Source organism: Betta splendens, chromosome 24 (genome assembly GCF_900634795.4).
Source record: "Betta splendens chromosome 24, fBetSpl5.4, whole genome shotgun sequence".
Classification (NCBI taxonomy): domain Eukaryota; kingdom Metazoa; phylum Chordata; class Actinopteri; order Anabantiformes; family Osphronemidae; genus Betta; species Betta splendens.
Window position 1 is genome coordinate 4,625,845 of NC_040901.2, and position 23,983 is coordinate 4,649,827.

Consider the following 23,983-nt stretch of genomic DNA (forward strand, 5'->3'; position numbering starts at 1 on the left):
GGAGCCAGTAACGGAGCTGGAGGAGGAAAAACGCGGGCAACAGAGAGTGTGGAGGAATAGAGCGAATGGAGGGAAATCAGAGATTAGAAAAAAGACAGGACGGGAAGCGCTGGGGTTTGATCTGATCGTTATATTTCTAAACTCAGACGGCTGTGGGTGGATTTGCATAGCCTAGGGTTGGCAGTGGCCCACTTTCCCCTCACTCTCTTTCTGATAGACTGCCAATGCATTCCATTATTTGTGTCAACGCAGGTTCTGTGATGAAGAAAATAACAGTGCTGGCACATAGTCAGAGTTTACAGTCTCATCCCCCCCTCCTCCCCTCCCGGCTTTCGCTGTGCGACTGGCTGATTCCTGAACACAGCCCAGATATCTGCCGAGGAGGGGAGGCCGACGCCAAACGCGGGGGGGGAGAAATGCAGCGGGTGAAAGGAAGTGTAAGCAAGATGAAAAGAGGGAACGTGTCAAAGAATGAAAGCGAGCGCAGGACACACAGTGTCTGCAGGCGGAGCTCGAGGCCTGAGGAAACCTGCCAGAGACAAGCTGCCGCAGTTCAAATGGCTTCTAAACATTTGTTTTCCATTCGGCTCGGAACGCAAGGAAACACAGCTAGGTTTTAGAAAACCTGCATCACTCAGTATTCGTGCATTTACTTCCTGCTTTGCCTGAACGCTTAACGCCGTGGACATCATGATTTACTGCCTCAGCTTTCATTCTGCTGTGGTTCGCTCCGTCGTCCGTTCATTCACAGAGGATTTCACTTAGAGCAAACAACTGTATCAGTATTTCTCCAACATCATATGCACACGGAGGATAATGAAGTATACTGTGGTTTACAACGTTTTGGGGGAGCACTCGATTCTGAAATATCGAGTAAGTAGCTAAGATCGATCTAAACCAAATTAGCCCCGGAAGCGGAGAAGCAAAGGAAGTGAGGGAGATCGTAATTAGGATACGCGGCGCCAATAGAGCTCTCAGTTCAGAGATGCAGCGATAACTCCTAGTCAGATTTGAGGTGTGTTTGAGAAACGTGGCTTTTAGGTAGATCTCAGCATTATCAGGCGTTTGTATAGAGCGAATCTAATGGCACACTGCCCAAGGAGAAGAGCGGATGTGTTAGCTTGAATATTGTTCTGTGGGATGTAGCTAATGCGTTTTTGCATTTCTGCAGACACATGCTTCATCCCCAGATGGGAGAGTTACACAGTCATCCAGCTCTTCTATTGGACCAGTCTCAGAGCAGACTGGCCTCCAGTCACGCCATGAAGACCTCAACCACCTGTATGTGTCCTCTGATTCATGCCTGATGTGATCTGTGTCAGTTCGAACTCCCCTACGTTTAATTCACTGTCCTCACTGCGGGGTCTTCTAGCTTGTAATAAAGCATCTGCATTCGTTTGCGTCAGCTCTAAGGGCGATAAGCAAAACGTGACTAAACAGGCCATTCACAGGATCAGCATTGTCTTTACCAGCTGCTAACCAGCAATCACAAACAGTCTTAGACAGCGCTGTAATACTTGATTTAAGGAAAACAAGTGTAGAAATATGAATAAATATAGAATATGATCCTGTTAATTAAAGTTTTTATTTTTATTTATTTATTTTTTATTGCTGTTTGTATCTCAGCAATGGAGTTCCTTGGTTCTGATTAAGTGGTGACACTGGGCCAGATGAAACAGGGCACACAGAGACCGAAGCTCCATTCGTCCTTTAGAACCTCTCTCCCGTAACTCTGGAGCCTCTTTAGAATTCCCCTTCCCTTTGTGTATGCACCATAATCTACTTGAATACCTGAGCTTTACTCTTTTGTTTGTACAAGACGCCCCCCCCCCCCAACTGAGATGTCACGCATTTGTCATCCCGCACTCGATTTTAATATGCACGCCTCGTTTTTATTCCCCCCAAATTAAAGCCTCATCTCAGCAGCGTCTCCTTCTCTGACCGTATATTCGCTCAGGAAGCTCCTGCAACGCGAGGGCCATTGTTATTCATGGACAAGGTGTTTTCATTGCCTCTGCATATTTTTAGGGATTTGAATAACTATCCTCCCGTGGCTCAAAATCTGCTGACCTAATGAGCCAGTCCGGCTGATTGACACAGGAGACCATCAAAGCAGCCATTCATCATCCCCTTCAGTGCATAAACATTGGATATTTCATCCTCCCAATGTCTTCCTGATAATGGATCATTTCTGTCCCCTCGGGGGAAAAAAGAATCCTATACAAAGTGTCGACATGTGCCTGACAATGCCTGATCACTGTGCCATGTCTTCCATCCACATGAGAATGGTCAGGAAGCGGCCAGGAATTTGAAAAATACAAAACGATGATTGCTTTATAGGTTTATATAACAGCCCATACTCCCGTAAAATTGATGGGTGCAGTACAAATAGAAGTAGGACAAATGCTGTTTTTTTTTTCCCCCAAGAACGGGTAACTTTATGTGACAAGTCGGAGGAGGCATTTTCAAGAGGGATGAATAGCAACGCGCGAACGGGATGTTTTTTTAATCATTTCTGTCACTTGTGTATTCAGTCTGTCACTTAACCACACTTCTTCCTTGGAGAGCGGCCGCTGTTCAGGCTTCGAGAGGGCGGATAGACCCGAACCTGCAACAGATGGCATTATCCTGTCAAACCCAAGATTAGCGGATAAGCCTGTTCTCTTTTAACCTTTATGCCAATGTTAAATATCAAACAACCCCCCGAATGAATTATTGAAGAAACATGTGAAATGCTGTCATTTGTCGGGGCTCTGACGCAGGTTTGCATAACGACGAGGTCAAGCTAACGCTAGTCCGCTACAAAAGCGTGTTTTTAAGTTCAAATTGCTGTAATTCCACTCATACGTGAGCATATTACACATAATAGCTCATCGTCGCGGCGCCTGTCAGCGACGCCGCTCACCGCTGCCGGGCTTTTATGACCTGACGGCGGGAAAATTGTGGCGTTTGCCGCCATTAGTGCTGAGCTGACGGTGGCCTGTTTACAGCACAGTGCAGGTGGGTTTTCCTCACCCGTGGTCCACGTTTAAAGAGTTACTTCCGAAACTGCTTAGACTGGAAAACATACAGAACAGTGGAGCTGCTCTTTATATCCTTGGCAGTTCAATCCTAAAATCCCTTAGGGAGGCACACACCCATTTAAAGGCTGCTAAACGATGATTGATGAGGGATGCTCACCACCAGCTTGCCCCCTTCCACTACTATGGAAACAATCTGTTATCCCCAAAACACCAAAAGCCAGGCCACTTTGTTATATTAGGCCCCCCTAATTTTCCTGCGCTGGGGGGAATGGGAGCCATTAGCCATTTAAGTGACAGCGGCGAACATCGAAGGGCAAGTTGTCTAGAGATGGAAAGTCCTAATTCTAAGCGGGGGTCAGAGGGCGACTGCTTGGTTCTACACCCCAGGGGGCCTCGGTTAAAGATAGCTCAGTGCACCATATGGCAGGAAAATGTCAGAAAAGAGACATAATCGCAAATAACGCAGCAGAGTCGTGTGCAGTTCACTGTCCCTCCTAACATACGGAATATGAGCGCTGCAAACACAATGTGGTTGTTTTCTTATGTGGGTTTATATAAAAACATGCATTTGTTAAATCTTACATTCAGCTTGTGCTCATATTGCATAATTGAACTTTTAAATATATAAAAATGGCATCATATGGTTTGGTCACACTTCTTCTTGAGCACCAGATCCTTAGGCTGCTTCTCCAAATGTTAAGTGACAGTTTTTTTAAAAAGACTCCTGAGGCCATGTGGCAATAACAGTAGCATGACAGATTCCCAAGCAACACACTATGAGAGTTCCCAGAGTCCCTGAATGTCTCACAGCATTATGCGCTATAATAGGTGAAGGACCTAAGAACAATCGTTTCTTTTAAACTGATCGACTATTTTAAATGGATGGATATTCATGAAAGACTTTAAAGTACTTCATGGAAACTAAATACAGGTTCAAGGGAACCGACAAATTATAGATTATATAACAAGGTAATAGTTCAAACCTCCTTTGCACGTCCTGTCTCTCGGCCAGTCGGCTCTGCTCAGGGCTTCTCGGGGGGAAAGTAAAGTGAGCACTTTCTACTGTGTGTCTATCCTTGAGGAGGAAATTGCACGGCTCAGACCTGTGAAGAGAAGCCGAATATGAGAAGGGCTTCGAGCGCACGCTGCAATTTGTATATACTGTATGCGCCCACGACGTTTCACATACTTTCACAAATAACAGTCAGAGTTGCTGGCTATGAAATAGGTCTGGGTCTTTGTCTCTCTGCCTGTTTCTTGCAGATCAACCTTCCACCTGCAGAACGTGACTCGTTGATTAGGACGGATGGAGATTTAGACATCACAGCCGATGAAGAAAACAATAGACGCGTACTGTAATTCTGCATCCAGCCCAGCATCGTATTGATTGACAGGCTGTTGTTTGCGTTCCAGCCCTTGTTGTAATCAAATGTCCGGTCTGGATTAGACAGCGTCGGAGGTATAAATAACCCAGACGGAGCTGAGAAACTGTCCCGGCTCCCGATGGAAAATCTGCATCGACCTCATCAGCGTGAAAACCTGAACCCTTTAAAAGATTTCTCAACATCGGTGCTGCCAACACTGTGTGGCCTGACTTATTAAGCAAGAGCCCACTGAGCCCTTTGCCTTCATGTTACAGATCTCCTTCTGAGAGCGAATGGTTCCTCCCTACATATTTTTCCTATTTCTCTTTCACAAAATAGGCACAACTGGGGCCCTTAAAGCAACGTTATCATTATTTACGTTACAGTCAGCCTCTACATATTCTCCCTCACACGGTTGTGATGGATTTCGGATCTGTGCGCATCTGAGCAGCTCTGCTTGCTGCCGGCGAGTCCACGCAATCAGGTCAGCAGCCACCCACCGACCTCAGCACTCAGTGCTTTCTCGCCCCATTGTTCCGCCACACGAATCCTCCCCTGCCCTCGATCGCCGCGCCCTCCCTCACCCCTCGCATCCGCCGCCCTCTCGCATCCCGAAACCCTCTCCTCCCTCATACTTGTGCGTCTCGCTTAAAGCTATTACTTGACCCTGAAAGTCCACGGACGCAGAACTTCCCCTCTGATGATGTCAGATAAGTGACTTATCCGTCTTTCCTCTACTTGCTTTGTTAAAAGAGAAAGCCGCATGGAAGAGAAGGTGTCGGGGGGATTAAGGCAACAGAAAATCAGCCCATTGTGAAGGGGCTGGCAAGAGGGCCATTATTGTTGCACGATGGCCAATTATAACCCTTTTTTCCCCCCTCATATGACTTATTCCAGTAGACAGGGTTTCAAAGTCTCAAGTAAAGCGCTGCCTCTTTAATGACAGTTTACAGTGAGGGCTTCTCTGTATCACAAAAGCCTCCACCACACAAAGCCAAAAGTGTCAATTTGGCAGAGCACATTTCAGCCCAAGGCTTTTGGCCACCACATGCTATAAATGAGTTTCAACGTCAGCGCAGAGCCAGCGATGACATTTAAAACAGACGCCGGTGGAAAAGGGAGCGATGGGAGTGGAGTTCATTGACATCACCGGAGCGGTTTGTCACTTTGAAAGGACTGCGGTTCATCAACGTTTCCACAATTTGAGTCCATTCATAGGTGAAAGTCCTGCATGATGCTGCTCGTCACAGTGGAAGAATAGAGAAGAGACAAAAGTTGCAGAATGTGTGGTTGCACCTTTACTGTGTGAGGTGAGTATAATCCAGAGCACAGTGACCCCCGCATCCTTCCGCGGGGGCATCTTGACATTTAAATACAGAATGTAATCAAGGGACAAACTACATGGAACCTCCAAGCAGTGAAGCATGTTTTTTGGCTTTTTGGGACAGAATGTGCTCTGACTCGTCTGAGCTCAGATTCAGAGCGAGCTGCAGGATGACTGACACTCTGCACTTTCAATTCAAGTCCTGACACTCAGGGACTGTACAGAAATGCCTGAAATAGGAAGGAGCGTGAATCTCATTTATCTTTAAAAAGAACCCCTATAATATTTTTTGCATTTTTTTATTACTGGCACTAATAGCAGCCACAATAGATTATATTTTAGTCATATTTCTTAAATAGAGCATTGTTATACCATCTTAAACCCTACGGATCCAGTTCTGGGTCAGTAGATGTCCAGGACAAACTATGAATGATGTTGCTTTGAAGGTACATTGTATGTACCGGTATTATCAAAATAGAATTTGGAGAAAATGAAAAATTGCATCATGGGAAAGAAGCTGTGTCAATTTTGCCTCAAGGATAAAATAAGAGGAAAAATACTTGAATGGGCTCTGTCATTTTGCACAGGGCTGAAAATGAAAGTCCCTCCCAAGTTTGGAGAGAAATGCGGCCGCATAAAGACGTATTATAGCCAGAATAAATCGAGTGTGTTAGCAGATCAGCTTTGTGCCAACGAATAATATTTTTAGCCAGCCTCCAGATGTAAAAGAACAAAATTGACAAAAAGACTTATTAGATGTGATAGAATATTTATTTTCATCTGATCTAATTATGAGGCCGATACAAAGCCCTGGTTCAGTCTGCCTCTGTAGTTTTACTGAATGATCTCTTTTATTGCACATTTCTCAAACCATGCATTTATTTTAGGGGGATGGAGGAGGATCAAACATGGTCGGAGCCAGAATCTGGTTATTTTAATTCTCTGAGACTTAATCCTGCATCATATGATGAGGACTGTCATGAGTGGCATCGTGTGTGAGTCACAATGGCCTTTCCTGACTCATTTCCCTCCAGATGTGGACCGTGCATCTGTGGACGGCCACCTGGCGTCAAACAGCCGCCCGCTCCTCTTCATCAGGAGGAGAAGGGTGTAAAAGCGCCGTCCTGCATCCAGAGGAGCCCGCGTTCATTTATAACCGCACGTGCCGAGTGGCGAGCGCGAGCTGACACAGCTGCGGTCGAGGGGCGCGTGTGCATCCGCAAATAAATGTCACCGCTGTCTATTTATCAGAGAGAAGCAGTTAACTGGGCCGCTGTGGTTGGTCAGTGACAGGAACATTTCTCTGGGCCCAGTTTGGACCCTTGAACTCCGTTGTGCTTGTTTTCCAGTCTAATTTGGATAGAAAACATCTGACTGGGCTTTGGTGGAGTTCCTCTTGTGTGTATGAAAATGGGATGTTTTCCAGTTATTACAACATTTTAATGGAATTGAAATAATGATAATTGGAAATCGTAACCAACGAGAGGGTTCTTTTTATTCGCTTTCCGTCAGTGAGAGTGAAGCCGCGCTCAGCGGTCCAGCAGAGAAATCCTTGGCATAATTGCAGAAATCTGGCAGCTGAATTATCAGCTTCAGACTCAGTGTGCTGAGCATCAGTCGATCTGAACCAAAGAGTGACTCGGCCTTCAAACCGTCAGGCTCCTCTTTCATTTGCCAATCATAGGTCCATGAGTAGCGGTCTGCGCAGTGTTAAACTGGAAATCCTCAGTGTGTGTGTGTGTGTGTGTGTGTGTGTGTGTGTGTGTGTGTGTGTGTGTGTGTGTGTGTGTGTGTGTGTGTGTGTGTGTGTGTGTCTGCCTTCTGTTCAGATTCCAGCAACTCAGGGATGTCAGCAGTCGATGCAGCAGCCTCGGATGCCGACTCCAGGCCTCCACTCCTCAAACCGCTGCTGCTGCAGTAAAGCGGCTCTCGCCTGCTTTGAGTTCCTGTTTCCCCGTGTTTTCTGGCTGCCAGACGTCCATCATGCAGCAGGTCTTCCTCCTCCAAGCGCGGTCCCATCATATGAATTATTGGAGGTAATTTTACGGTCATGACAGAGCAGCGTGAGGGGAACTTGGCTCCTCTTCGCAGCTGGGCCCCTCCGAGGGCCCCGTCGCGAGCGGGAGATGGAAACATTGATGCGCGCCATTCATCTTCATGTCAGAGGTGTGTTCGTCTGTGAGTACACGTGCGTGAGACGTCTTTCACTGATAGATGTTCTGACAGCGCAGGCGTCTTCCGCGAAGGAGGAAGCAGCCTGTTCGGATTTGTGAAGAGCTCAGAAGCTGCAGATGTCAGGCAGCAGAGCAACGAGTGGTTCGAGCGCGAGACTGAAGATCCGCGTGAAAACGCAAATATCCACAAAGTGGAGGAGACGTGCGAACAAAATGCATAACCAGGAAAAAAGATCTGTGCCTGTGAGTGAGTGGCTGGACCGGTAGTATGGAGAATATTTGACTTATGCTTGGAAGACAATTAAGTGAGGTGCCCATAAAATAGATGCAATATAAGCTTGATGAGTTCGATCCTCGCGCTGCAAAAATCAGCAGGAGACAAACGAACCCAAACCAACGTGAGCCTTTAAAAACAGCAGTTTGCTGAATGGGTCTGATTAAAACAGCTGATTGTTAATGTAATATGGCTCCTTTATGTCCTGTAGGCTTCATTTCTGCAATCACCGAGGCTCTTACACGCTGTTAAGTATATCCAAATCAATTCCATTGATTTTGATGCTTAATTACTTTGTTTTAGTATCAGCGGTGAGGACGGTGGGCAGTGGAAAAGCCCTGATATCTCGAACCAGCTCCTTAAAAGGCTTTTTTTAACTCTAAACCTTTTTATGATCTTCACCGGTAAATAATTTCAGCCAGCGTTCGGCGTCTCTTTAAAGCGTCTCCCCTTTCACACACATCAACAAAAGGCTCGTCTGGAACAAACTGAGTATCTCTCAAAAACCCATTCAGTGTCGAGGGCGCGGATGAAACGTATTCGCGTTTGACCTCGAAGGGATATTTTGAATCGAGGCGTTTGAACCTACATTAAAAAAGTTTTTTTTTCTCTTTTTTTAGCATGAATATGATTCAAATTCAGATTTCCCACAGTAACAACTGCCAGTAGCCGCCAAAGCGTCGCCCTCCGCTCGCTGTGAACGTATCCTTGCCCTTTTGCTCTGTTGATTCTGTTGTAATGAGCTGCATTAATGTGCCCATACAAACACAGAGGCCCTGAGTTAACTAGATGTTTTGATGTCTGCATTCACAATGCAAACACGGGGAAAATGAATTTTTGTGATCGGCAGTTTCCTTCGGAGGGGGAGTTGATAAGAGCAGATAAACACCTTGGAGAGTCACAGGCGGGGATTAAAATACACAGACGACTGTGTCTCGCCAAAATAAAAGAAAAAAAAATACTAGGTGGTAATGAACACAAACACGCGCCTCCGTTTGAAAGGTGAGAATACCAACCTCCACACAGGTGTGTTAATCTTGAGTTTGCCTCCTGGTTTTGTTCCTCTATTAACAATTCAACAGCAGCTGGTTTCGTGCTCGTGCCACCGGAAGCCCCTCGAACCCTTCGATTCTCCTGTGTCCCCTTCCAGCTCTCGCAAAGTCCAGCGAAAGCAAGCAGAGCTATTTATCGCCACAGCTGCTGCCCGAATATCCCGTGAAACCGTATTTAATATTCTTCCCCGCTCTCTTGCCGATGATTCATTTCCTTTGTGTTGCTGTAATGCAGCTGCCGTTTTTATTTTACCTCGACGGCTCCTATTGCCTGTCACATTGTACATGGGGCCATTTGAAGCCTCTTTTGTGTTTGACTCCGTTTGGCACAAGGCATGTTGAATTATTATGATTATAATAACATTTTGCTGGTAATAAATGTCTGTGCAGCCTGAACCTGGTTTTCTTTCTTCTTCCAGCTGTTGATTCTTACATTTAATGCTTCAGATACCAACATGTCCTGTCCTATGTTCAATCTTCAATCTTTTTTTGACACTCATACTTAATTTACTGCTTAACTGCCCTTTCCCCACCTCTTCAAAACTCCTGTCTTTCAAATTTGTCGTAATTGTCTGTGGCCAGTAATCGTCCTGCCTGCTTTTCTCTATCCAATCAGCTCATTGAATGCATAATTTAAGTCCTCTCCCGGATTCTATCATTTGCACATCCACCCCCCATCACCTCATCCAGAAGGAGCATCCAGAGCTTGCCTTCCTTTTTTAAGCTATTTGATCCCCACCAGGAGTTTCTTCCTATCATGCCATCCTGTCCGATTTACTAATTGCCAGCTCTTACCATAATCCATTGCTACATAATGACTGTGTTCTCACAATAAACACTTTTATGCAATCTAAATTGCATCTCTCCTTTTTCGAACTGGGCCTAACAGAGACGTGCAACTTTAACAGATTGTCCAACAAATAACCATCAAATTAAGTCCCATTGCAAAAGTCAAATTCTAAAGAACCCATTAAATTGTAAGCAAGTAATGGACTTGCGAATGCGCCAAGAAAAATAAATTCACAGGCTGCCAAGGAACAATCACTGCCGCTGTTGTCATTGCAAACTGCATTACGTGCCAGTAGAAATCTTTACAGCGATATTAACTGTGTATTAAGTCCCTGCTGCGTGTATGAGTTGAGCCGCGAGGCTCGTCGGATCGTCGAATAGAGGCCACTGTCGTCTCCAACTGCGTGACAGGTGACATCACCATTCGATAAAGCAGCCATTCAGTGAGGCTAACCTCGAAGCACAATGGCTGCTGGACATCTATAAATGCTGCGACGTTTGTGCAAGTGTCGCCAATTGAACAGAGTCAGTGAGTCACTCGGTGCCTGACTAATAAGGGAAAATAGGGGGTCCCAGCAGAGAGAAGCCCTCTTTTCATTACTGTGCTGCCTTCACGAACAGCGAGTCTGTTGAATTAATGTATTCTTCTACATTTTAATACATCTGTTTACATTTCTCCCAGGATTCCCATATTTTCCACCCATTTGCAGAGGCGTTGCAACACTCCCACTCCTCCCAGTGAAAGCAGACCCATAACTATCAATGGGCAAATGAGAGGCACGATTCCTGTCGACAGAGGAGCTCATATCATTGGGGGTGTAAAACGGACATGGCTGGAAAGGGAACGCACCATGTTATTGATGGCATTAAAAAAGGCAGGGAGGATGCTCTGCTTAGCGTGAATGCAGCATTGTACAAAGTGCAGTGTTCACATTTGCTGTGCAGCACAGTTGTTGTTCATTCTCTTGGGTTTTCCTAATATCTTAATGTTTTGTGGTTTATTGGCTACTAATGGTATGTAATTGAAAATCTATGCATCCAATAAGAAACTGCAACAAAATCTGTGACATCATACAGTATGATAGCAGTAACCTTTTCCTATAACACAACAGATACATCCCAGTGGTTGTTATTTTACCCTTTTGAAAAATCCATAACGCTTGACGGCTACAGATAATGTTTGGTCCGACAAATAACTGACCTGAGAAACTGAGGGGCTGATTACAAATAGCCTGGTTAAATGCCCTTGTCAGCTGTTAATATGCAAAGAGACTGAGCCGATGAAAAGCTGCAACACCATTTCTGATGCGGACTAATCCAGATAAAGCAGGTGAGGAGAGGTGAGGCTGTAAATCCTGGAAGAGTGTATATAAAATCCACAGAAATGAAGGATGATGCTAAGAAAAGCAAACCGTGAGCGCGTTTGGGGGTTTCCTGGAGAGGAGGAAATATATTTTGGCTCCTAACTAATAAAACTGTTTAGAACGAAGATGATGTTCTTATACACCTCAGGCAATTGTGTATTTGACAACATCACAGGTTTGAGAGTTAGTCCTGTGGTTTGTGGCCTCCAGTAAATTCTTCCTGTTGAAGTTTGCTTGCAGATCTCCAGGCAGAGAGCAAAAACCCAAATGGGGTGATTGATTATTGAATGTGAAAATATACAGGTTCCTGCTGGTTATTTATATAAATCACAACTCTGGCGCTGATAATTTACTGCCAACTCCCAAACAGCTGCCTCAGAGAAGGCAATGTGTCGTATACAGAGCACTACTGACATCTAGTGGTGATGGAAAGTAAGGCAAAGACAAATCTATCGGTCTTCAAGGGCCAATGTCCTGCTTGTTTATCAAGCAGCCCTGCACTTACAGCTAAGAACTGGTCTCACACTCTCACACACACACACACACACACACACACACACACACACACACACACACACACACACACACACACCTGATCCAGGTAATCAGCAGTGTACAGCAGGGTCAGCAGAGTGGACCGAAGTCAGCTATAATGTAATTTTAAATAATGGTACTGTTCATTTACTGCCAGGCTAAGTGCCCCAGACATAGTAATAAATGATTTTATTTAGCCATTCTTTAGATTGTTTAGTTTAAATTGTGGACCTTTTCAATCCAAATAAACGTATAGAAGCTCACCCACATTTAAATAAAACAAATTTTTAGCCATCAAACCGTTGTGGAAAAAAAGTCCAGTTTACATTATTAATATAAATAATTATATGCATTAGGCATTAAACATAGGGCTTTACCTAAAAATATAAGACGTACCAATCAACTAATCAACTATATATATTTAAAAAAAGATTAATTAAAATGTTCTTTTGAAATAATGAAAGTGCACCTGGTGAATTGAACGTAATTTTTTTTTTATAGACGTTACGTTTCGTTTCGTTACGTTACGTTGTGCGCGGCACTTCCGGTGCGTCTCGCGCGGAGGGGGCGTCGTCGTCGCAGCATCCACGGACGTTAAGAAGACGGCGACAATGGCCGATATTTCTCTGTATCTGACAAACGTCAGCGTGTCCCTCGGACAGAACATGGCGGTGGAGCAGGTCGGTAAACGCGGGTCTCCTCTGAAGCGTCTGCGTCTTTTCTTCACCGCGTTGTTTTGTGAATATGTGTCCGTGTCTGCAGCTGTTACGTTGAGATATGATAAATAATTAGCATATTTATCATAGTCACGCTTAGCAACTGTGCTGTTATCTCATCTCGTGGCCGCAGCGACGCAATAACTGTCTTCGTGCTTGTGTGTTTGTTTGTTTGTTTGTTTGTTTGTTTACCCAGAATCCAGCTAAGGACTTTGAGAGCGTGGAGCTGGGGGAGATGGACGGGCGGGGGGAGCGGCAGCGCAGGGAGAAGGCTCCTCGTCGGATCATCCATTTCTCCAGCGGGGAGACAATGGAGGAGTACAGCACGGACGAGGAGGACGGGGAAGACAAGGAGCCGGAGAGGAAGGACCTGCTGTCGTCCCCGGCCGATGCGGTGAGGGTGAGGAGCGGGGGAGGGACTGGGGAGTTCATGCGGGGGACCATGCATGGGATCGAATAAATGTCTAATCTGGATTATATGACAACATGACATTGACTCTTCTTCATTACAGTCAAAAATGACCTGGGGGCCGTACTTCTGGTTCCACATGTGGAGAGCGGCCACATCCACCATCTCAGGTTTGGATGATTATTTTTAACCATATAAGAAACCAACCCAAGTCCCAAATGTAGTTTTTTGATGTAAGAACCAGGATAAATCGCCATGGTAACTGCTGCGATGCCTCAACATAGCTTAGCTCGCAACGTTAGCGCTCATAGCGTTGATTTTCCAGCCTGTGACTACCTGGGGGAGAGGATGGCCTCGCTCTTTGGCATCACATCGGCGAAGTACCAGTACGCCATAGACGAATACTACCGGATAAAGAAAGAGGTACGTCGCAGGAGCCATCGTACACTGCAGTGGTTACGGTTCTGATTTCATGGACCGCCTGATGTTTGACCCCGCCCCTGTGTTAGCGGGAGGAGGAGACGGAGGAAAACCGTTTGTCCGAGGAGGCGGAGCGGGCGTTCGACCAGCGGTCGGGGGGCGATGACGGCGATGACGGCGAGGCGGTCGCGGCGGCGGAGGCGACCCCGGCGCATCCGGACCTGCCCTCCTATCAGATGGAGAGGGAAAGCCCGGAACCTGAAAGCGCCATCTTGTTATCGCCCCGGCAACAGAACCAATCTTAAAAGACGAGCGCGGTAACGTTGGAAAGGAGGGAGACGGTCTTGTTTCACTGAGCACCTTTTGGTTTGCGTGCGACCCAGCGTTACATGGGCAGTGCTGCTGTTTGGTGGTTGTTTGGCCGTAGTATGAAAAGTGTCCTTTTCCAACATTGTAGCTAATGGTGAAGTAACAGCTGGATAACGTGACAACATATGTGCCCACGCGTCCATCAGGTGCTGTGATGTTGACAGTGATGTTTACAACTGGACACTGTGCCTAAATCACCAATACGGTGACAGATCTGGGCATCAGGCATAAATAATATGATGATGAAGCTGAATTATTCTTCATTGGAGGCTTTGACTGTATTCTCTTAGATTAGCCGGTTTATTCAGGAGCCTGGAGGCGGTGTTCTGTCAGTATTTCATGCCTTTTGTCCCGATCTGTTCCACTCTGCACCAAGGAGCTGGCCGTTGTAATGCTCTGTCGCGTGTTAATATGTGGTCGGCATTAATGTGGATGAAGCTTGTTTTGCACTTTAACGTCTGTGGAAGCACTGGGCGGGTCTCGGCCTCGGTTCTCGCATCATCTGCGGACGAGAGAGCCGGGAAACACTCTTCAAACGGGTTCCTTTATTTTACTGCCACCTCTGCTACAAAACAGCAGAAGTGGAGTGTTGGCCTTTTTGAAAATTAAGCAAAGTCTGTATAGAAACATGCAAATTTACACTTGTAACACTTTTTAGTACTTTTTATAATTGTGTTGTTTTACTGAACTGAGTGCACTTGATTTAAACTTTTCTATTGCTTTAATAACAGTAAATAAAATATCAATATGTCACAATTACTCAGTGTTCTGTGGAGATCTACCGAGCTAAAGAGGCTCAGATACTAAAGTGTGTTATTCACCAAGTGGAAGGTGACTGTTGCTGGTGCTTGTTGCTGGTGCTACAGTACCAGTGATGTAAAGGCCTGGTTCTGTCTGTTAACAAAGGGCCCGTGTTGTTTCTTGTGCAGGCCACTGTGCGGTCACACGCCCCGTCCACTCGCTCCACAATGTCCCCACTCTGTGGTCAGAGTGGATTCCTGTGGTCCCGCTGACGTGCCCAGCGGGGGCGGGGGATGATTGCTGCGCTATGGGCAGACGTAAGGAATGAGAAATGCAGAGCTGCGCATCACGAAGGCCGTTTTAAGGCCGGGTATGTTTGCTAACGCACCCCCAAGCTCACGTGGTTGAGAACCGCTACATGAGCGTTTTAGGAGTTAATGACAGACTCTGACTTGGCATGTGGGGCAGTGAATCTACAGCACACGACAGGAATGCTTCTGTAAGACCTACTACTTAGACTGGAAGCGATATATGTGGACAGTGTGTTTTAAGGACACCCTAGACTGTATGAAGGCAGAATCTGCTGGTGCCTCATGCCTGATCCAATAGCTTGATATATTTTCAAGCTATGGTGCCACATGGGTTTGGAGGTGCCATGATGAGACGGCTCACTGTGGAGTCACTCTAATCCACACAAGGCAACCTCACATCATCCCCTGCAGGCTCTGCAGCACACAGTCCTGATTGTCATGCTGCATAGGTCCAAGGGCAGGGGTTTATATTATATACATTTCATAGTAGCTTAGTAGCAGTTTTCTAGTGACTTCCTATTATGTTATTTATCTAATCAAATAAGACAAATACCTTCTTTCTTATCTTGGGGCTCATCCTATCACGAGTTTTCACAGCAGATCATCATCTTCCACCTGACTATATCCTGTTTAATTAAACCGCATCACCCACATCCTTCACTGGCTACAGGTTCTTCATCTACATCTTGAGTCAGTTCTGAACTAAGGTGTTTGCAGTTCCTGGTTTCTCCGCTAGGTGGCAGTACTGTATTTAACAATAGGCAGACTTACCTTGGGCCAGCATCCATCCAGACTATGTAAACAAACTCATTCTGAGGTTTGCAGGACACGTTTGAAGAACTGCCTCAACAACAAGAGCATAAAGAACATTGTTAATTACAGATACTAGAAAATAGATGAATAACCGGCTTTGAGAGTGTTGTGGGACTTTGTCCTTTCCTTCAGGGAGCTATGAGACACGCAGCAGTCATCAGTGATTAAGAGGGAAAATCCAGGGTTGAGAGTTCACACTGCTGATCCTTGTGACTTGATGTCTACTGGTGCCTGTGTGGCCTTGAGCTTATGCTCAAGGGTCTGTCCCAAAGCCGTCTGCTTCACCTTCACCTCCCCCCACCCCCGACTGTGTCCACGCGCTGGGCCTCGCTTCAGGCATATCTGACATTTTTGTGGCGTTTGAGTGGGGGAGAGGAGGTGCTGAGTGCGTTTCCACTTCTGATTTACCCAAAGGTGGTCCGCAAGCCTGACCGCAAGGCCTAAAATGTATCACACCTCACATGACTGCCATGTGTGCTGATGCAGCAGCTCTGGGACTAATCAAGGCGCACATGCAGCTCAGTCACACACACAATGGTGTTAAAAATAGTCAATACACACAGCTGCAGTCGATGTAATGCAGTGCAGATCAGTCATTACATCCTGGTAGGTCAGAGGCCTACAGAGCAGCCTCCCATGGGTGAAAGCCACTTGTAACCTATATGGAAACAGACACGGAGGTGAGGAAGCAGACACACAGAGGGACAGTGAGACATAAAGAGAGACAGAAGAAGGAGGATGATGAGAGCAGCAGCAGCGCTTTTGATGTGGGCCTCCGCGGGGCCCCGCGAGCCGAAGACGAGGCAGGCCTGCCGAGGGAAGGGGATTTCCAGCGCCGCTCGGCCTCCTGTCTCACCCCCTGAGCCCGCGCCTCTTCCGTGGGCTGCAGCTCCAAAACACAGCGGAGTCCTGCAAGAAAGCCGCCGCGGCACCGACGGTTCTGAGGCGCGTAGCTTGACCCGATAACCTGCACACGCCTTTGGGTGTAGAGGGATGCGGCAGGTCAGAGAGTGTGGGCTGCCCCGCTGTGGGGCAATAGGTTTAGGCCTGTGTGACAGCTACAAGCATGCTCACGTATTGAGTCATTAACACTGGTCGTGGCATTCAGCTGCGTTTAGGTTTGCAAGCTAGCAGCCACAACATTATAATGCTACGCGCCGCTCTGACAGGGACAACGTGGATGTGCTAGACTGTGACCTCTGCTTATTTACCCTGTGCCACGAAGCGTTGTCTCGCCCCTCAGTTCGCGCCGCTCTCGCTCGCCAGATCGTGCGTCTGCGCGCGGTGGCCTTTACACACCCAGGCGCACACGCACACGCCCAAATGCAGAAACGTTCACTCGACTGTCACAAACGCACACACACACACACACACACACATATATACACACCAGGGTTGTGGAAAGTCCCTGGCACAACCTGCCTCCTGTCTCAGCTGCAACTCTGCTAATACAGGTGGCTGCTTCACTGACAGCAGCGCTAAGACAACATGACCTGTGGACCTTTACCATCTGCTCATGCACAAGTGGGAATGGAAGGAGAACAGGTTGATTAAATGTAGGGATTTTAGAGTTTGCAATTAGCATCACGTACCAGATAAATGTTACTGGAAAACGGGTTCACTTCAGAATTTCACTTCAGATTTTGAGTAAATGAAACAATTCTGATTTAAATCAGCAATTTTTATTATTATTTATTGGCCCACTCCACAGATGCACATTGAATATGTCCTTTATAACCTTAATATTATGTAATTCATGCATGTTTATACAGATGTGTTCATCTGAATAAATCATACAAATGACAATAAAAAAATGAAATCCAGGTCTATCTTAAGAATGCGTTGTCCTCCAAGTACTTGGAACTCATGAGTCAGTTCCTCGATTGATAGAAGCATGTGACAGCGTCTCGTCCTTATCAGCGCTTTCGCTGTGATTGCCGGACACGTTACGATTCGAGCTTCCCTCAGTTATCACCCAGCGTGTCCGTGATCGCAATCTCACCAGCGTCGCACCTCTTTGGCTTCTGGACACCAGTCGCTGACGATGGGTGTCAGCGTTTTGCGTGAAGTCCCAGCGCAGAGGCGCAAAAAGAGCCTCGGACGCAACTAATCACCTCAAATAACGCAAAACTGCTACAAAGAGGCACAAAACGACCACAAACCCCTAATAATGCATGATGGGAGCGCCACGCGTGACTAATACCTGTAAGTACCATGGCCTTAAGCCTGATTCCTTCATACTGATAATTTTAGCCTCTTGACTCTGAATAACCCTGACTGGTCAGTGGGTGTTGTGTGTGGATGGGCGGAGGCCTGCTCCTGTTTTCTGAGCGGCTTATGTAACCGCTGGTCAGAGCGCGACGGTAGTGAAACAGGCCTCTGCAGAATAATGTTCCTGTCTGGGTGGAGTGCGGCGCTGCAAGGGCCGGCGAGGGCCAAAAGTATACTTAGGTACTTTCCAGTATCTGTCACATATGATGTGTGATCTCACATACGGCGAATGATGCTAACAGGGCTTGGAAACACAGAAGCTGTGAATGCATCAGCTCCGCTCTGAGTCAGTGACAAATGGCTGGTGGTTGAACAGCCCAACGAACAACCCAGTTGCTACAATGCTCTGACTTACTTTTATCAAAAAGAAACTGGCAACGCCTGATTGAACAGTAACTTCAGCATCATTGTTTGCTGTAATTTAATAAATATGACTCCATAACCTTTTGGACTATAACTTCTTAGATCCTTCACAATGTGCACAGCTATTAGCTGCTAATGTTGTTCCATAGAAAATATCTGCCAGTTGGAAACGCTCCTCGTTAGAGCAATAAAATTATATCAAGCCGTCAAATATAAAAGATGCTTGAAGTGTTTTTAGAGGGGAAAGAAATGATAAAGTCAAGGTCAGTATACAGTAAGATATGAGTTACGATGGTGCTAAAGGCCTCTGTTTAATAATCTACTGAAGGTCATCTCACTGGTTTTAGTTTCTATACTTAGACAGTTGACTGATGTTGAAACGAGAACCCAAACCTTGATATTAATAGTGTGACCTGTTGTCTTGCCTTTGTCTGACGCCCGTGTCACTAGTCAAGAATGTGAACATTCGTGCGAGGGAAACGGCCGCGCTTCATTCCAGCCCGTCTACTGTACATCAACCCGACGAGCCCGAGAGGTGCGACAGAGCAACGCAGGCGGAGGTCAAGGTGATGGCGGCCCACGCCCTGTGATCCCTGTGAGGCGCCGGCGGGGCCTCGCTGTTACACAACGGCCTCGTCGCTTCACGGGAGCATGTAAAGAATGCTGAAGTGCACCTCGGATCATCTTGTCAGGACTTCTCCGCCGCGAAACACGTCCAAGGAAATCTCCCCACATCCTGGAGGAGAGGAAACTCCCTACTTTTGTTGTGGCCGGCCCACGCTGCAAAACAATGGGTATTTTTAGCCCCTTTATATAAAAAGCTCTTGCCAGCAGTGCAAATTGCTATTTACGTTTGGAGCCTTTGTCGCCCGTGTGCTCACTTGATACAACACTCGGCTGAAAGCTTTACATTTTTTCCTTTGTCATAATAGGAACATATGCGGTGAGGTGCATTCAAACCCCCTGAACCAAACCCAACCTGCAGCTAACTGCTTGTTATGTCTGTGCCTCATACGCCATACTGTATATTTACAGAGAAGCAGCCGTCTCTTTTATCTTCCCTTTAAATTTCCTCAACACAAAAGGCTCCCACGCCTCCTGGATTCGCCACCAGACCGGCCTGTTTGTCTGTCTGTGGGGAGAACGGCTCGTGACACACACAGGGAAACATGAGAGGAGGCCCAGAAGGAGGGAGTGGAGCGGCTCATTGTCCCAGGTTGTGGATTCAGCAGGACGCCGTATGTGGGATGCGGAGCAAGGGAGGAATTCCCCCAACGAGCGCAAACAATTGCAGATGTGCGCGTGGCCGTCTGCTACTGCACACATCTGGGCCCCCAACGCCCCCCGTCCTCATCTCTATAACACTGCCCTCCGCTCTACCCTGGAAAAGCAATTAGGCGGAACACGTGGTGCAGGGGAAGCGACTTCTCGCCAGCCGGGCAGCGGATCCGCGGCAGAATGAGGCCTTTATCCCGTCGGCGGGGAGGCGAGGTCTGGAGGAGGGGAAGTTCGGGGGATTTCAGGGGAACATGCAGCCTGCAAGTAACAGTGCTACTGGAGGTCAGCTGCAGTCCGCACTTCTGCAAAAGCCACATTTCTGAATAAGAGCAGCACGCGGGTCACGTGCCCGGCAGCGCAACACATCCTCGACAGCACGGAGCATCACCAGGCTTCTGCTAATGGGCTGTAATTGTATTTAAATAGACCTGAAGAGGCATCTTCGGAATGCGTGGCCCGACACACGGGCTTCTCCCAAAGACCGGCTTCAGCCCTCAGTCTAGGCGGAACCTGTTTACGCTTGCGCGGAGGCAGGAGGTTGCTCCGCACTCGCCGGAGATCCGGCCGCGCGCGCACGCACGCGCAAACGCACGCCGCTGGGAAATTCCCAGCGAAAAATTCCACCCCGAGAGTCCTCAGCGAGCGCATTCCTGCGCTTTTTCATAACGCTGCGCTGCTGCAGCGCAAGCCGGGGTCGCGCCTCGAGCCTTGCGTTCGCCCTCGAGCGAACAATAAATCTTTATGGATCTCGATCGGGTTCCTGGACGCAGACCTGTGTGGGAATGCGAGAGAGCATGAGAGAACAAGCAGCGGAGACGGCATGAGGAAGAGCCATAAAAAAAAAACCCTGTTCGCAGTAGGTCACTGTCTATTTTAACAAGGCCCCATCCACAAAATAGCTCCATGACTAAAGATAAACGGTCCTTGTATCATTTTTGGGAACAGTGTTCTCATTCCAAATTCCCCCACTATTCCCTGCAATGACTTCACAGCTGAAGGTTCGTTTCAAACCCCTGTTTGACTATCTAACGTAACCAAATCAGGCCCGTGAGCGCACGCTTTCCGTCTGCGGACAATGTGGCGGCTCCATTAACGCAGCAGAAGCACGTGAGACGGGGGATTTTCGTGGACGTACAAGCACGCGGTCACGTTTGGGTTTCTTGTTTTTCAACCTGCGGTCTTAGAGTCTGTCCGTTTTTGACATCTTTGCCTGGTGCTACACTGCGTTTGGCATCGGTGCAGGACGACAGGGTGTTTCCTCCCTCACTGAGCCAGTGGGAGGTCACTAACATAACTGCTTCATTATTATCATTAGTGTCAGGATTTTCAGGTTGTACTTGCAAATTCATTCCAGTCTTCAGTTTGCTTTGATGCTTTTCTTCTATAAAAATAAAAGGAATGCTGATATTTACTGATTAGCCATTAAAATCTTTAACATTGTTGCATTAGAAATAAATGCAAATGACTGAGGTCTTGTGAAACAGGTGACTCTTGACAAACCAGAAAATAAGGTCTAGGAGTGCACATTCAGCAGGTGCTCAGCGGTGCCACTGCTGCAAAGTCAAGGGATGATGAGCACAGCATTTGGAAAAGTCAACTCTTTGCCAAGATGTTATTTATGTTCATTTCAGGTGTCTTCCTCATTCGTTGCTTTCACTATACGTTAGTATGCAGGCAAAACGAAAGCTGAAGCTCCAAAGCCCGAGGGCACGGAGCGATGCTGCACCCTCTGCATGCGTGCAGGTAGACAAGGTCCACATAATGACATAACCTGCATGGACCGATACAGTGATGGAGGCGTGCAAGCGTTGCCGTGGCGACCAGCTGTAAGGGCCTGCCTGAATTCGTACAGTGCACAGCACCGTAAGAGAAGCTCTGCAGAGCTCTCAGCCTCTAAATAGTGAGGAAGAAGCAGAGGTTTTGTGCTTCCTGCTGCCCTGTGGCACAGCAGCGTGAGACGCCTTAGCTTCCTCAAGCCGCTCGCTTAATGAGCAGACTGTGAGATTCAGGTCGCTCTTCTTGTTTGAACCCCTTTCGATTCGCTCGGAGTTCCTCCCAGGACAGTTTTGGTATGTTGGCCGTTTAATGTAACGACGTGCATGCGCCTGGAGTTACAGCTCGCTATCTAATTGAATCTGTCCGTCCTGCAGTGCATAATGACTGTCTGAAAAAGGTACTGAGCTCAACCACATGAGCTTTTTTTTATATTGAACATTAGCCCTGCAAAGAACAGGGAGCTATTTTTAAATAAAAAATTCTCGCTGTGTCTTTGAGGGGGATTTCATGCAGAGGTTAGACATTTAAAGACATTTATGGTGTGATACTGTATGTGGGGTGAAACCACTGACATCCCCCCTCTATGCTAATTCCACTATTGCCACACACCTGCTCTCATGTGGTTCGCTCATATAGGCCTGCTTAGACGTACTGTTGTATAAGATCAGCCAAATGTTGTGCAGAAAGAAAACAGTGCAGTGGAACATTCTTATCATGCAACAGACCTTATTCTTACAAAGATGATGGAAACAGCAAAGTGCAAGACAACATTGAGAAGAACTGTGCTCAACATATGCTGATGGGAGGATTCAAAGGACCAACCTCCACAGGACGAGGAAGGAGGCTGCAATAAAAACCTGGACGACATGTTGTTAATTAATGTTAATGTGTGATGAAAATCCAAAGCTGTGAACTTGTGTTTTATTAAAAACATGAACTGTTTGATGTGTTTGATGCAGAGTCTTCAGAGACAGTTAAAAACATTTCTAAACCACTTTATGAAAATCTTTTAGGTGGCGCTGACCCACATGTTAATGCCAACAGTTTCACAAAGAGGCCATTTATTTTTAAATTACTCATGTCCGGGTGCAACCCACTAACTACAACTAGTACAGGTGGACTTCCTTCAGATCTAATTTTCACATTTAGTTAGATATGAGGAAGAGACACAACAAGGCCTTCTATGACATATCTTATTTCCTTCTTGACCTCTGGCTCTGTTTTCCTTTCTGTGTGATGCTAATTGTTTTTCCTGTCCTCCTCATATTTTCTGGCCTTTCTGGAGGATGAAGCCCATCTATTGCACCACACGGGGAAATCAAAAGCCAGCAACAAGTTTTCAATTAACGTTAATGTTGCACCACTTTTTGATTTGCCATTTTTTAGGTCTGATTCCAAATAAGTGCAGCAACGCCGATTACAACAAAAAGTACTGTGCAACCACTGGAGTGTTTGCAACATGACAAACCATCAGATAACCCAAAAGACAAAGTCTGTAGTAAAAGGAAGCCAGCGTGCAACACTGTTATCACACACACTGGACTTATGTCGTCTTATATCACAGATAAGCTTTTCCTGGAAGCCTCATGCTGCATTCGGGTTCCTAGAAGTTATGAGCCTAAAATGTGCTAAAATATAATGAATGTACAAAAATTCACAAGTAGAATGCGTTTGTCCAAGCTTTAAAGGAAAAGATCTATGTGGTGATTCTATACATAGGGTTTAATTTAAAAAAAAGCATAACTTTTAAGATTTTTATTTGGGAAGTTTCAAAAATGTTGATTCTTATAAAAATTTCCAAATATTTACTCCAAATGACTTTTCAGAGAAAGCTGGCCTCATTACATCACTTCCCTTATTGCCCAACATCTTAACTTCTGCGATTGGAAAAATTATTCGACAGACTGTGGCATTGTAATGTGAAACACTATTTTTTGAGACAATGGAGATCCCCCGGTCTGCAGCGCGGTCCCACGTCTCTTCTCATACGACCCGGGGGTGGGGGGTCTTTCTGGCTTCAAACACCAGTACAGAATGTGCGAGCCACGCTTTGAACGAGTAAGAACAGAAGCACAAAGAACAGAGGTGGGGAAGGGGACAGGAAAGGGGGAGGTATCAGGAGTGAGGGGGTTTGATTGCAAAATATCTAAATGAAGCATATAAGGCCTTTAAAATGTAGCAAATGATCAGGATTCAATTTTTTTGTTCACATGTCTGATTAAACCTCACAGCACCTGCAACTAATATATGTGTTCATTTTCAAGTGACCTTACAACAGTTTATATGTTAAAACATGTTTTTTTATTGCAAAATATATTTTGGAAACTCACATCTTCATTCATCCGCTGGACTGTTTGTCGGGTAAATGAGAGATCAGAAATTTTGATCGGTGGTTAGATTCAAATACTTCCATGTATGTCACTGCAGCTATATCAATCACACTGCTGTTCCAAAATTAGGATGTTACCATGGCAACCAAACAGAGGGACTTTTTGCTCTAAAACCGTGAAACCAGTTCATAAGATAACCCCGCTTACCATTGCTGAACTGAGATTCAGTTCTGGTTATCGCTGCTGGTGCTACCACACTAAAAGCTGCCTGAGTCACTATCTGACTGT

At 46.4% G+C, this 23,983-nt stretch overlaps 2 protein-coding genes across 4 annotated transcripts in view; one reads left to right on the forward strand and one right to left on the reverse strand.

Annotated features, from left to right (window-relative positions):
- Positions 1–23,983, reverse strand: part of LOC114849518 (NF-kappa-B inhibitor alpha-like) — a 58,398-nt gene that overhangs the window by 25,245 nt on the left and 9,170 nt on the right. The gene's annotated exons all lie outside the window — the stretch shown is intronic.
- On the forward strand, positions 12,418–22,307 carry zgc:153383 (uncharacterized protein LOC751751 homolog). Of its 3 annotated transcripts, none has more exons than XM_029141377.2 (5): positions 12,418–12,578; positions 12,811–13,014; positions 13,127–13,193; positions 13,349–13,446; positions 14,742–22,307. In XM_029141377.2, exons 1-5 carry the CDS (start codon positions 12,510–12,512, stop codon positions 14,823–14,825), a joined length of 522 nt encoding a protein of 173 aa, XP_028997210.1. In that variant the 5' UTR covers positions 12,418–12,509; the 3' UTR covers positions 14,826–22,307. The 3 variants fall into 3 exon arrangements, with proteins under 3 accessions (XP_028997210.1, XP_028997208.1, XP_028997209.1); XM_029141375.1 differs by lacking the exon at positions 14,742–22,307 and adding an exon at positions 13,533–14,571; XM_029141376.1 differs by lacking the exon at positions 14,742–22,307 and adding an exon at positions 13,533–14,571 and having other exon boundaries at positions 12,811–13,008.

Excerpts from the sequence above, each read along its gene's own strand:
- zgc:153383 (XM_029141375.1), top strand. The coding sequence starts at position 12,510 with ATGGCCGATATTTCTCTGTATCTGACAAACGTCAGCGTGTCCCTCGGA. Across the intron at positions 12,579-12,810 it reads AGAACATGGCGGTGGAGCAG|AATCCAGCTAAGGACTTTGA; the intron begins GTCGGTAAACGC and ends TTGTTTACCCAG. Across the intron at positions 13,015-13,126 it reads CCCCGGCCGATGCGGTGAGG|TCAAAAATGACCTGGGGGCC; the intron begins GTGAGGAGCGGG and ends TCTTCATTACAG.